This window comes from Perca flavescens, chromosome 22 (genome assembly GCF_004354835.1).
Source record: "Perca flavescens isolate YP-PL-M2 chromosome 22, PFLA_1.0, whole genome shotgun sequence".
Taxonomy (NCBI): domain Eukaryota; kingdom Metazoa; phylum Chordata; class Actinopteri; order Perciformes; family Percidae; genus Perca; species Perca flavescens.
In genome coordinates, this window is record NC_041352.1 from 7,605,769 (window position 1) to 7,621,266 (window position 15,498).

Sequence of the window (15,498 nt, forward strand, 5' to 3'; positions counted from 1 at the left end):
GATATGTCATCATTGCAACTCTTGAAACAAAGTGCTAAAAGTTAGTCACTGTTGACTTTTCACAAACCCTCACATTTCTTTTCTGCTCTTTTCCCAAAAACGCTTCAGGCAAACACAGTCAGAGCAGCAATATGTGCGTGGATACACATGGGCACACACAGGGTGTGATTTGCGAAAAAAAGCAGAGGGATGGATGTTTTTTGAACATGCACAACTAAACAAAACATGCAAGAGTTAAATCCCCCTTGCACTACCGTGGATATAGTGCCAGGCATGCCACAACACTTAAATATGTACTTCAATATTCAATGGAAAACACAGCGCTTTCAAGCCGGAGAGCGGAGTTCACTTCAAAAACAAAAATACTTTGTTCGTTTCTCGGGAATGTGTTAATACAAACCACGATCTTTTTTCCTAAACTTATTAACAAGTCGTTATGGTGCCTAAAACGTACCTGTCATCGCCGCATGACGCTAACTTTTTCTGGCTTAACTCCACTACCATGGCCCCTGAAAGGACCGTCATCTGGCGCTGCCTGTACCCGGCTCACAGTCACCTATTGGTGGCTAAACGAACTGCTGATGGTAGCCGGCCTCCCGGAACTATGTAGCAGCTAAATACAACCAGCAACTGCCGCTGGGATTTTATCCTTCTATGGCACGGTAGACTGTTCACGTTAAAGCGCTTTACTTAGTTTAAAATACTTCTATTTTAGGTATATAATAAATGGTCTATTGGTGAAGTAGTATTGATCACTTTGAGGGGAGGGATACATTTTTGCATTCTGGACACACACACCACAAACTGTGAGCTCCTCGACCGACGGTTCCAACTGTGAGAGTATTTCACTGCCCTGACGAGGGCTATAATGTGCAATATGCTCGCTAATTCAGTCACCCTCTCTGTCTTTTTTCACAATTAATCTCTCTCACTCTATGCGTCCGTCACCATGGCATCTGTTGATGTCCTCTCAGCTACTGCAGGCTCAATCTGTCCGAAAGGCCCACTCTGCTGCCACTTTGTTGTCATCTCCCGGTGATCCATTTACAGCATGCTCTACAGTTGGCACCAAGGCCGCTCGGAGACTAAGCCCTTAATTACCGACTAGATTAAAGAGCATTACAGGTTTGGGACAGTAGTGGATCTGATCCACATGTCTTAGCAACATCTGTTTAACAGTGTGGATTTAGTGGATGTGTGGTGAGAAGTGTCTGCCTGACTGGAGAGATGGATAGTAAATCAATCAATAAATCCTGTACAGTCTGCATTTTATATTGTGAAAGACGTGGGTCGCTTCAGGGCTCAAATAGAGGTTGTTTACAGCACAAAACTGAAACACTGTGCTGTTCTTTCGGTACAAAGGGAGCTACAGACGGCAGATGGTGGAGGAAATCAAAAACTGATGTAAAAAATAATGTCCAACATGTTCCTTCAGTGAAGCCAGAGAGAGAGAACAATCAGAAAGATTGAGCTGGGACAAGTGTCAACATCCTCTTTGATTATGTATAAATATATAGAGAATATGAGGCTACTGATTACACCAATGAGCAAGCATTCCCCTAAGAATGATTATTTCGCTGTTAATGTCAAAAAAGCTCCCATGAAATATATGTTACATCTGCATGAGTTTGGTAATTTTCTGAAGTGGCCGTTACACTACACGGTCAGATATTGTCAGTAGCAGCAATAGGCAATCTGTAAGTGCAATACAGGAAACAGTGTGTAATCTAATCATTGTGTAACAGTTGTTATTTACATCTACCTTGTACTCTGTCGCAACTAACAATTATTTTCATTATCGATGAATCTGCAAATAATTTTCTCGATTTATCGATTATTCCTTTGCTCTGAAAAATGTCAGGAAATAGTGAAAAATGTCCATCCCGGTTTGTCAAAGTCCAAGGTGATGTCTTTAAATGTCTTATTTTGTCAGTCCAAAACATAAAGATGTTCAGTTTAATATGATTTAAAACGCGGCTGAAAACAGCATTTTTGACTGAAAAATTACTTTAACGATAAATCGATTAGCAAAATAGTGGGCGATTTTCTTTTTGTCGATCGATTAGTCGACTAGTTGTTGCAGATCTAACCCATTGCAGGCTCTGCTTGAGGTTTCCTCATTTTTCCTTTTCCATTCTTACTAAAAAGTAACTTAACATCAGGCTAAAAACCAAGTGTTTCACTGCCCTCTCAGGTTGAAAGTTTCGAGGCTGTTTCACTTCTGACCACAGCCAGTATCACTGATGGTTCAAGGGTCTCAGGATAGATGGTGGAATATGTTGTATATATTGTTTCAATATGTTTTTTATTGAGCCAAAGATTATTGCGCAGACAGTTACCTAGTCAAGTCAACTCTCATTTTTTTTTAGAAAGATATAAGTAAGATTACAATCATTAATCTGTATACAAAATATTTGTTACAGAAAAACAGAATTAAAGCAAACCAAGAAAAAATGTAAAAAACACACACAGCAGAGCTTCATTTCGCCATACCCTTCCCATTCCTCAACCTACTACTCTTACTCATCTAACTCGCTCAAGAGGTACAGTACAACAGTGCATATATGTATTCTACAACCCCAAGTTTGAATGTATTGTGCTACTTTGTCCTTTATTTCATATCTTATCCTTTCCAAATGTAACGTTCTAGTCAGGTACTGGAGCCACATGTTGTCTGTAGGAACCATTGTCCCATCATCAAAAGTAATTTTGTTGCTGTGATGAGACAATAAGAAAGGAATTGTTGCTGGAACTTGGTGAGTTTTCTTAATGTTTCAGACGTTCTAAGGACAATCAGTAAAGGCTCAGGTTGGCACAGTGCACGATCACGGAAGGCTTGTGTCATGTGGACGCGCCGACAGTTTTGTGGTCATTACTTAGAATTCCTTATGGGGGAGACAGAAACTACGCACTAAAACTTAAACAAAATTGAGCGACTCACAAGAGACAGAATAAAAAAGAACAGGTGAAAATTTAAGTATCAGAGGTTAAGTCATCCTGACTTTTGGTCTATAGTTTGAGTCAAGCCCAATAAAATGTTGGGTTTTACATTTCCCAGTGCAACTCCGTAGCATCTTTCGTTAGACCCTCCCTGACCCCTGAATGCCCACATCTTTCAAACTTCACACCTATTTGTAATGCAGGCTTTCTGTTAAACATTTTGAATCTCAAACCAAGGTTTTTTATTTAAGTTTTTATTTGTATTCTTTCAAACTTTGGAAAGCTCTCCCTAAAGCAACAGAAGACTAACAGTTTTCACTGGCTGAGCAGTACTCCTCACGTCGCGTAAACTGAACTTAATGTGTGAAATCGAAATGGCGTTCCCCTTTAATGTGAAGCCTGTTCTAATCTTAAGATAACCTTTGACTGTCAGTGGACTGAAGAGCAGAAAATAGCATAATTGTTCTATTAAGACATACATAATATATATAGATATATAAAATATACAGATAATACAGTTTATGCCCCTTTGGTCAACTTAACCTTTAAGTGATGAAAACATTAACACTAAATTCACTGTATGTTTCCCCTACAGATACACTATGTTAAGTGATAGTAGGATTCTATCTATATGTGTTGTGCTGGGTGGATATCAGGGGTGTACTTTCACTCTACATATGTAAGTAAAAAGTGTTTCCCAAAGGGGGACTGTGTGCAGACAGAAATCACTCCACAATGGAGGAATACGTGACGTTCTCACCACAAATAGTTCCTACAGTAATCTTGGCTATATGAAGTTATTCATATTTTATTTTCAATATGTGTAGTACTATGTATAGTTTGCTTATACTACATGACATGTGGCAAATGGGCATGACTAAACCGTTAATCTTTTTTTCTGCTGGTTATGTTATTATTACATGTTGTATGGTAGTGTTGGAAACATCACTATAACGATGTACAGAGATTTTTTTGACTAATTTCCATGTACTTATAGCTAAACAGGTAAGTTGACATTTGGGCCAATCTCCCAAAAACTCACTGCATTACCTGAACAAAATAGGGAAGTGGAATATTATACCGCCATAGCTTGTGTCTAGTAGGAATTAAGAGCGCAATTGTGTTTTTCAGGACTTTGCCGATTCAATATTCCACTTGGTGAGAGAGAAGTACCGGTCGCTGGTGGGCAGCTGCAGTCCAGCGCACGCTCGACACAAATCCCTGGCAGGCATCGTAATGACCCGAGGTATGGCAAATTTCATTGACTTTTATATATCCCTTTGAATTATTGACGTGGTGCAATATAGAGAGAGTGATGGAAGGAGGTAAAAAAAAAAGAGAGAGATAGGACAAGAATTGGGAAGAGGAAGGAATTCTAGATTGAGAGAGAAATGATAAACTAAGTGGGGGGGGGGGGAGCCTCCACTCCATGCTGTACCTTGCACTTGTGCAGGAGAATATACCTTTGTGATGAATTATTGACTATTCAGAATCTCTGAGGAGAATGACACATGGTAGTGAGTGTCAGTCATCCCCACTGCATGCTGGACTTGCTGTGCTCAGTCAGCTGTGACAGAAGTTCCAGATGCCACAGTGGAAATCTTAACTAGATCAGCTTAAAACTTAATCTGAAACCCTGAGTGACACTGAAGGAACTGTAAGGAGGAGGAAGCTTCACACTGCTCTTCTCCTGCAGCATGAAACAATAAGTTATTACTAGACATTTATCTTTCATGTTTGGTGTTGGTGCACATTACATCAGGGCCTCCCACACAAACACAACACACACAGACCCATACAGTATGTACGAACCTTGACACACTCCACATCCCTCAGAACACAATATGTGCACTAATGCACACACATAAAGCCCAGGAACGTCTCTCGTGAAATTTGCACAAAACAAGTTGTCATGTTTTTTTAATCTGCTGTTTATGAAATACTGTAGAACATTTATGTTTTTTTATTTTTGCAGTTGTTTAGCCCTTATAGACTGTTCACAGTAAAGCCAACTATCCCTAAAAAAAAAACAACATCTATGTCATATGTATTCTGCAGCTTGTACAACTCACTCATTTATGTCAAACTAAGTTAATTATAGAATTACGAATTAGATTTGACTGCGGGAAAAATATAAAAAGAAAACTGTGAAGTGGAATTCATGGTTTAAAGAGCATGTGATGTTATGTGCTCCTATATGGTGCTCCTTGGTGAGTGTGGGTCCTGGGTCAGCCACCTCCCTTGTAAAACACACTATAGAGCTCAACAGTGTGGTTCCAGAAGTGAAAATCCCATTCATATTCTGCGTAAGGATTTTGATTAGTAGCCATAATGTCTTAACCATCCAAGGTTACCACAAGCTACAAGATTGTGAAACAATGTTTTATTTGGGATGTCATGGAGAACTACTACACTACCCACAATCCAGTCATAAAACACAGGGCTTTCAAGCGCAGGAGCAGAGGTTGATGACCTTTTGTTGGCTAAACTCAACTGCGATGACCGTTGAAAGGACCGTCACTTTACGGTGCACTGTACCCGGCTCACAGTCACCGTTTGTCGGCTAAACTCAACTACAACAACATCTGAAACCATGACCTGACTTCCAGTAACCTTTTCTAGGCTAAATGTAACTGTAAAGACTGCAAAACGTAACTGTCATGTGACCGGTGGTCAGGTGACCAGCCGGCGGTTGCCGTAATTTTGTAGCATATTATACGAATTTGGTGTGCATGAGTTTTTTGTACGACATCATACAAACCCGTTCATGAGACTACGTTGCATTATTACTGTAGCGTCCCCGGCTGAATAATGGTCGGGCTCTTTATTTATTTATGATTCAGAAAGCTTTATTGTCCCTTTGTAACATTCCTTACTACAGCTTGAATATCTTGAACCACCGTAAGAGCTGAGAAAAACAAAGAACACAACATCTTTACTTTACATACAGTACATCATGAAGTGTCTCATTTTAACCGTTACTTAACTTATTGACAATCTGCACTTGAGTGTTTTTATGCTGTATTTATTTAACTTCCAGTATTTATTAACTCTATTAGCAGACATCAACATAAGTTATAATGAAACATCAAATTAATATATAAAATGCTGCTTCTTTGAAACATTCCTTTAAATCCACTTCACTGTAATAGGGTGACCATACGTCCCGGTTTGACCGGAACAGTCCCGATTTTGAAGTTAATGTCCGTCCCGACAAAAGCCTGTCGGGACGCTAAAATGTCCCGGTTTTAGGAGGAGCGGCGTCAGACGATTTTGCTGGGGCATATGTTTTGAGTGTAGTCCCAAATGTAACTTTTTCCAGATTATTTTTCCGAGGCAAATAGAACGGGCAGCTACATGCAGGGTCCGACCATGTTGTGTTTGTTGCTATCACCTAGCAACCGTCTCTACGTGGAGGAAAAGCTGTGAAAGCCGGGTGAAGTTTTCGGAGGAATCCTAGCCAAATCAGTGTAATACATTGATGCCATCAACACAAAGTTAAGGAGCGCAATACTAATGATTTAGTTTGAAGTTCCTGTGACGTGATGTTTACAGTCTATTGTTCAGACTCAACCACACGGAGCTCTAAAGAAGACCTGTGCGTCTCTTAGTATCCACTCTCTCTGTAAAATGCAGCGCAGCCTCAGGTTATAACGGATGCGCTCTGCTGTCGACATGCTGCGGTAGATGTGTTGCGTTTGTGCTCCGTGTATTTCTGCAGTAGATTCGGTTTTCCACCTCCGATGTAGAGCAGCGTACGGCCACTTCCCTAGCTAAACTCTTTGTCTCATTCAGACACCCAAACAGGGCTCTGTGTCTGTCAGAAGGTCTGAGAGCTACAGCAATCACGTAAAACCAGACTATGGTGCAGGTAGATTTCTAAAATAGTGACTTTATTCTTGTAATAGCCTATTATAACTTTATTTTTCTCAAAAAAACAAATCCTCCAAATCACAGAGAACACAGATATACTGTATTTTGAACGTGCACAAAGTTTTGGACATTGCTCAAACACATCTGAAATATTACAGTCCAGGGGTTTATTAATAGGCCTACATTAACAACAAAAGAGCAAAACAGGAGGGAGGAGTAAATGATGCCTAGGCTACATGTGTGCTGACTCAGCTATAATTAGAAAAGTCCATCCAAAGGAGAATACATATTTGAAAGCAATACATAATGCCTGTTAGCCTTACTTTAATATATTCCATTATGTATTTCTATTTGGATTGTAATCTATTTTTCTCTTTACATAATGATATTTGCAGCATACATTAATTCAGAAAAAGGTAGAAATAGGTGCATAAAAATTCACCAGAATGCAGGAAATGAAGTGTTTAATGCTCAAAATTTTCAATCATTTTAATTCTTTTGGTGTTATTGGAATAAATAACACTTCAAAAATCTTTTTAGAAAAGTCTCAACGTAAATCTCATTCTGAACTGAAAAAGGCTGTTGCTGCAATTTTGTTAATTTTACCAAAAAAAAAAAAACATTTATTATTAGATGAGGAGTCTATGATCAAAATAATGAAGTTACTGTCTATGTCTGACCTCGGCTGGCACATGTTCACGTTAAAAAGCGTGTGCGCGTGCACAAGCACTACGGTCACACGCAAAGTGTCCTGGTTTCAGCTCCCGGAAATCTGGTCACCCTACTGTAGTATCACTCAATTAACACAGTTTCATGTAACGTTACACAACAGGCACATAACCAAGCAACACCAACTACAGGCCAATATGGCAATATGCTAATGTTAGCTTAACTTGCTAGCTTGTACTCTCCAATCTCGGCAAAACCATAAAATGGCACACCACGAAGTAACCCAAGTTACAAACAGTTGTAAAATAAATGAAATGTAAACTAACATACCTTCTAACAGCCTCTAACAGCCAGCTAAAACACTATTACTGTATGCCTTCGTTCGACTGCCTTTTCCTTCTTGTTTTGTGGCCGTATATTTACTTCCGGATTCGGAATTTTCAATATAAAAGCATTAGCGTCAGAAAATAACTTAACCAGAGAAACAATATTTGGGTCATTTACAATTAGCTTTTGTCAGACGTTATTCTCAGTCGTTGATGTTAGCTAGCTTAACATGTTATTAGCTGTTAGCCGTTGTTATTAGTCATTGGTGATAGCTGGTTTAATGTGATATTAGCTGTTTTTGCTAGTTGTTGCTGTTAACTGACTGATGTGTGTTTTGTTGCTTGCTAAGGTGAGGTAGCGGAGCAGGATTGTTTGGTGGGCTAGGCCACATGCTAGAACCCTGCACGGGCCAAAAACCCTAGCCCAAAATCCGGCCCTCGTCTGTGGTGTTCAAGCCCCGGCCGACAAAGTGTGCAATTTTTCAACCCGAGTCCGACCCAAGACCGACACCAATGACTTTAAGCTCCAACTCTCTCTGATGCGCGCTTTCTCAGATACACACAAAAACACACACACACACACACACGCTACTAAGAGGTACGTGTATAAGGATGCCTGGAGATTTGAAAAATCAATCAAGTTACGCAGCAGTGCCCAGCCAGAATCGACCCATCTGGACCAGGGCTTGCAGATTTCTACTGCATGCTACCGTTGATAGCAAGATTCTAGGTAGCTTAACATGTTGTTAGCTTATATGTTATTAGGTGATGATCTTAGATTGTGATGTTACAGAAAGAATGAAGTGAATGCAGCTCGCTTCAGATGGCTGTGTTGAGTGTGTGGGTGCAGGTAACGAGGGGGTGGTTCTGGGATGCTGGAACACACTTTTGAGCCAGTGAGTCAGTGTTGTGGGCTAACTCAAAGGCAGTTTATGAGAGGGTGCCCACCTGATGATGACTCTGTAGACTTGCCCGCACACTTACACTCACGCACATATTCATTTTTTCTTGGGAAGACAGGTCAAGGGACTAGTTTCTTATAGCAGAGTGGTTGCTAACTTTTGGCTATTTGTTAAGACTGGTGGAACAATAAATACAGTGTTAGTGGCTGGACAACTGAGCAGGCCATGGCATTCAGATTATGCCTATAAAGCCAGTTGGGCCAGCCATTGTACTGTAGTTAGCCGAAACAGAATCACTGCAGGTATATGGTCTGGTCATGTAGCTGAGTATCTGCTCTTTGCTTGGGTGGGAGCAGGATTCAAAGGCAGTTTAAATGTATGTTACTGTAGGTCAGTGCTAGAGAATGGTGTCACCTGTCAGAGAGCTCAGTAGCTCAGCCTGATACCCACTGCATCTAATGATAGGTCAAACACAATTTTACATTAGCACCTGGCTTCCAAAGTACTGCTCATCCAACATTTGGCACATTTCAAAATACACTAACACTAAAAGTATCACCATAATGGTGAGAAATAGACCCAAAAATAAGCAGGTGAAGCAGCTATGTTAGATAGATAGACATACAGTGGAAGTTATGTTACAAAACGTAGGTCCTTCATTTTTTGTGGGATAGAATTTAAAAATTACCATACACACAAATGCACACAGGTCTGCACAGAGTCCTGTCACACACAAATCCATACACACACACACACACACACACACACACACACAGAGGAGTGTTATCTCCCTGTGTGGCTGCAGGCTGTGGGGATGCAGGGGTCAGTGAGGAGGGATTGGTATCTCTGCTGTCTTTGGAGTGCTGCAGCTCATCAGTTTAGACTTCAGTGAGACTGGCGCTCATCCTGACCTAATCCAATCCCTCTCCTCTCCTCTGCCTCCCAGTAATTGCTTCTGTTTGTATATTAATAGCACACGTTATCTTCAGAGATCCAGACGTAGGGCTGCCAAGTATTCGCAGTGAGGCGGCGGCAGCAGCAGTGGCCACCGTCCGGGCACCAAAGACACCAAACTTGACAGGAACACTGGGGAGCCCTGTACTGTTTCTCCGCCCCCTGCCTCTCCCTCTCTCTCTCTCTCTCTCTCTCTCTCTCTCTCTCTGTCTCTCTCTCACTTTATCTCTCTCTCTCTCTCTCTCTCTCTCTCTGTGTCTCATGCGTCTGCTTTTGCCTCAAGAATTTTAATCAGAGTCCGTCTTTGAACCGTAGACAGACAGCTAACCCCCCACCCTTGCTGGAGTCCCGCCGAGACAGTTGAGCCCCAACCTGAGTGAGATTAGCCTCGCCACCAGGCTGAGAGTTGTGAGACGACCGCCAGCACACATTGTCAAATAGTGGGGAAAATCTCATTGAATCGATCTGAGATAACATTGGGTGTGCACACATGGTAAGCAGTATTCAGATGTGCTCAGAGACATGAAAAATCAGCAACGTCCACATGGAAATTGCTAAAAGAAAAGACCCCCCTCCCTCCTCCTTTCCTTTTTTTAAAAAAACGTGTTTGTTGAATGGGATTAGAGAAGCTTCTTCTGAGGCTTTTTTTATTTAGCAGGGTGGTGAGACTCCGAGTAGGGGAAAATACCACAGGGACTCAAAGAAAGAGATGAGAGCAAAGGGTTTCAAACAAGTTGATTACGAATGACAGTTAAGTTATGGTTCTAAGTCTGCATATCCATTTTCAAACAGGGATTTTTCTCTACTCTTTATCTGGTTTTCCGGCTGACGCAAATTTTAATGTTCAATAATCACATCCGGCAACAAAACAGCTTGCTAAGAGACGAAAAAAACTTAGCAGAGATGTGCCCAGGGTGTGTTGTAGCAGTGAGAGAGATTTTGAAAGCTTCAGCAGCATTTCACAAAGACACCCTTATATGTTCAGAGCGGTTGCCTGTTAACGCTAATAAAGATTCAACAGGGTGCAGTCTCTACTCTCGCCAAGTTTTTTTTTTTTTTTTTTTTTTTTTTTTCTGCAAGTGCTGAGCATTTTCAGAGATTGTCTGTTATTCAAACGACGCGCATCGGATGACATTCAGTGTAATCATCCAACATCTAGTGATAAAAGAACACCTGAAAGATAGGATGTATGGAGCTCAACCTAAATGGCATATAATAGAGTTTACTAAAAGTTGACCTTAAGAGCTCATTCTGCTTTAGAAGAAAACGTTTTAATATCTGCTTCATGGTGCTCAGAGATAATCGGTGGTTTACTAGGAAACATTTTTCACTTTTTTTTTTAACCATGGAGAATAAAGGCACTGCGATAATAGCTTTGCAGTGTCTGTCGGTTGCAGGAGCCTTGTGTAATTATGGATCACTGTAACGTTCATGGTCATGTCATTTATACAGATTTTTTCTGTTGGACTCCCCCAGTGGTTCCTAATCATGATTGCCAGTAAAGTCTGTTTAACAGTTTGTCCTCACTTTTCACTTGAAATATGTAATCGGTTTTTTTTTGTTTTTTTTTTGTCAAGGCTTCATCTCTAATATCTTGTACAAACCCCAATTCCAATGAAGTTGGGATGTTGTGTATAACGTAATTTAAAACAGAATGCAATAATTTGCAAATCCTTTTCAACCTCTATTCAATTGAATACTCTAAAGAGACAAGATATTTAATGTTCAAACTTTGTTGGGGTTTTTTGTGCAAATATTCACTCATTTTGAATTTGATGCCTGCAACACGTTCCAAAAAGCTGGGACAGGGGCAACAAAAGTGTGGGAAGGTTGAGGAATGCTCAAAAAACACCTGTTTGAAACATTCCACAGGTGAATAGGTTCATTGGAAACATGTGGGTTCATTGTTGGAATTGGGGTTTGTAGATATTTGCATCAGTTAACCTTCTGCAGTAGTTCACAGCGGCTCACTGGACCAACCCTCCCAGAATCAGCTGGAGTTTATCGTATTTGCACAGGTATCTCCAGTTTCTTGCAGTACTGGAAAAATTATTCAGATCCTTTACTCAAATAAAAATACAACACTGTACAAATACACTGTTAGATTAAAGGTCCTGCATTCAAAATGTTATTTAGTAAAGCGAAACATCAGCACCAAAATGCGCTCAAGTATCAAAAAGTAAACATACTCGTTATGCCAAATTGCCCATGTTCTTATAATGCATGATGTTTTTGGATTATTATTATTATCTACACAATCAACTGTAAAAAGCATTTTTATGTTGCAGCTGGCCAAGGCAGAGCTTATTTTCTCTATGTATATGATGATTATATTGTGTTTTGCACTGCAAAAAATCTAAATTTTACAAAGCAATGAATTAATTTATTATTAAATCCTAAAAGTATGTTTTTAAATAATAGTATCTGCCGGTCTAGTCAGATTATTTTTACCTGTTTCCAATAGAAATCACATGTTTTCAAGATTTGTTTTTAGAAATAAGTGTGAGAATCATGAAAGAAGACATAATATGGGATTGTTGCACTAATATTAAAAAATGAATGACATGAAATGAAATAAATGAGTAAATTCAATTGTTTTAAGACTCAAAAATTTGTAAATTACTTGTTAAAATTGATTGTGTGCAGTATGTTATACGTTAATCTACTAAAATACCAGGAGCTGTCAAATAAATGCAGTGAAGTAAAAAAAAGTGCATTATTAATTTAAAGGTGCAATATGTAATATTGTATGTAATACTGGCAGCTAGCAGTTAAAATAGTTACTGCACTACCAATTCAAAATACTGGAGAGTCGTTTCCCCCGCCCCCTCCTGCCCAGACTCGAAGTTCACGGGGGTTGCCAGGCTGAGACCGCAGCATTCACAACAATGTTGCTAGACGCTTTTCTCACATAGCCAGTTATTACTCCACAGCACAGCGGAGTAGCTAACGTTAGATGCTAGTCTCACATAGCCAGACATTACTCCACAGCACAGCGGAGTAGCTAACGTTAGATGCTAGTCTCACATAGCCAGTTATTACTCCACAGCACAGCGGAGTAGCTAACGGTAGATGCTAGTCTCACATAGCCAGACATTACTCCACAGCACAGCCGAGTAGCTAACGTTAGATGCTAGTCTCACATAGCCAGACATTACTCCACAGCACAGCCGAGTAGCTAACGTTAGATGCTAGTCTCACATAGCCAGACATTACTCCACAGCACAGCGGAGTAGCTAACGGTAGATGCTAGTCTCACATAGCCAGACATTACTCCACAGCACAGCCGAGTAGCTAACGTTAGATGCTAGTCTCACATAACCAGACATTACTCCACAGCACAGCGGAGTAGCTAACTTTTTCGGCTTAAAATTACAGTATGAACCGCTAAAAACACAACAACCTCATTGTCCTCTCCAGAAGCCAGTCAGGCACACTTCCTCGGCTTAGAATTACAATATGAAACGCTAAAAATACCACTACCTTGCCGACTGAACACATTTCAATGGCTTAGAATTACGGCAACAATCGCTAAACACACTGCAAACTCACAGTCCTCTCTTTCCGATTTACAGCCCCCCTCTCGTGGCTTAAAATAACTCACCGTTGTCGGCTCCAGCCGCTGAACTACACGTTGTAAACAGCCATGGGCTGCATGCCTGGTCCTCCCGGTAACGTTAGCAGGGTTAGCATGGCGGCGTTAGCCAGGACCAGTCGGGATCACTTTACTGGCTGTGTCTCAATTGTTTTTGTAAGTAACCAACTCGGGTACTCTAGCTATATAATTCAATGTGAGTACACAAATGTGTACAAAAAATACCCGTCCCTAGTAGCTGTGATAAATTAGCGTGGAGCTAATGCTTACCTGTTCAGGAGAAAATAAGCCAACTCTGCGTCCTTTTGGGCTCTAAGCTGTCTCCATCTTTCAAATACATCTCCAATATTTACCAGGAGGTTGTTACGTCTCTGGCAAGGCAAGGCAGCTTTATTTATATAGCACATTTCAGCAACAGGGCAATTCAAAGTGCTTTACATAAAACATTAAAGAGCAGTTAGAAAACAATTAAAAAACAATAATAAACAAATTAAAAACATTAAAAGACAAGAATAAAATTTATAGTGCAGTATAAGAATAAAAGTTACAGTGCAGTATAAGAAATTAAAGTTAATAAAATAGATTATTTAAGCAGGAAAAGCAACATCAAAAAGATAGGTCTTTAGCTTAGATTTAAAAGAACTGAGAGTTGCAGCGGACCTACAGGTTTCTGGGAGTTTGTTCCAGATATATGGTCACGCAACTGTTAGAAACATGCTGTTTTCTTTTTTTATGTCATGTAGAATCTATCTCCGTTGATCCTGTTCGTTTGTTTGCTGCTTTCATGGCTGTACTACCGTTACAGCTGTAGCGTGCTGGGTTTACGTTTTTACAGGTATATCTGGCAACCCGGCCTGCCTGTCAAACTGGGCCGTTGATAACAACACACAGATCAAAACATAAACATAAATCCCGTCACGGAATGTAAATTTCAAAAAGAAAAAATGCTGACATTAGCATTGTTGTCAGAAAAGATAGTATTTCAGTTTAACATGTTTCCTTAATATCTGATGAGGCATTGGTGTCATTTTTGGATTTATTACAGTACAAATATTACATATTGGACCTTTAAGGAATTCAGTGGAGCAGACAAAGTAACTACAATGGAAATACTCAAGTAAAGTACCTGGAAAGTATACATAAGCACTCTAACCACTGGTTTCTTCCCACAGTCCAAAGACATGTCAGCTGTAAGAATACTTACTGATCCAAGGCTGTTTCCTCAGGACTGGACTTGGTCCCTGGGTGCTGCAGTATGGCTGCCCACTGCTACTAAATAGTAAAATCCAAATGACACATTTTCACATGAGGAATAACTTGACCATGGAAGACTTTATACATTATTGGGTTGGGATTCCTGCCTATTTTTAGTGGATCTCCACATGTGTGGATCATTTTTTATTTTAAAGATTATTTGGTGGGCATTTTAGGCCTTTATTTTTTATACGACAGCTGAAGACATCAAAGGGGAGAGAGAGGGGGAATGACATGCAGTAAAGGGCCGCAGATCGGAGTCGAACCCCCAGCCGCTGAGTTGAGGAGTAAACTCCTATACAGGGTGGCTGTGGCTCAGGTGGCAAGAGAGGTCGCCTACCAATCGGAGTGTTGGTGGTTCAATCTCTGCAGTTCCATGTCAAAATGTCCTTAAGACACTGAATCCCACATTTTTCCAGATGCTGCGCCATCGGAGTGTAATTGGGTGTGAACGTTTATCTGATGAGCAGGTGGCACCTTGTATGGCAGCCTGGGCCACAGTGTATGAATGCGTGTGAACGGTGAATGGTTCCTGTATTATGTTAAAGCGCTTTGAGTAGTCGTTAAGACTAGAAAAGCGCTATATAAATACAGTCCACCCATTGACATGGTGAGCTATCCAGCAGCCCAAGTGTGGATAATTGTTGTCCTTATTAGCATTTATTAGCATTTCTTTGGTACACTTCTTGTTTAAATATGTTACATGCCCTTAACACCCTAAAATTGAAAACAGCATCATCTTAATCAAACTGAGTTTTCTTTTCCATGATGATAAGGGAAAATCCAGCGAAGCTTTAGTAGCGTGTGTGAAAAATGAAAAGGGCCGCTCCTTCACTTTTACACACTATTACTATTCAGCCTGCGAAAACAGTTTTATAACATATTCTGTAGCTCTCCAGGGAGCTTCCCAGCATTAAGGTGAGGCTGTCTGGTCTAACAGCCTAAACGGCTGTCTCACAGTCTGCTGCAGCGCTGTGTAATGCAG

General features: G+C 40.4%; 1 protein-coding gene across 4 annotated transcripts in view; it reads left to right on the forward strand.

The window, feature by feature from the left end:
* adarb2 (adenosine deaminase RNA specific B2 (inactive)) overlaps positions 1 to 15,498 on the forward strand; it is a 300,090-nt gene that overhangs the window by 257,738 nt on the left and 26,854 nt on the right. For all 4 annotated transcript variants that reach the window (XM_028569476.1, XM_028569478.1, XM_028569477.1 and 1 more), the window contains one exon: positions 4,072 to 4,186. In XM_028569476.1, coding sequence (XP_028425277.1) covers positions 4,072 to 4,186 — 115 coding nt within the window. The remainder of the gene's footprint in view (positions 1 to 4,071; positions 4,187 to 15,498) is intronic.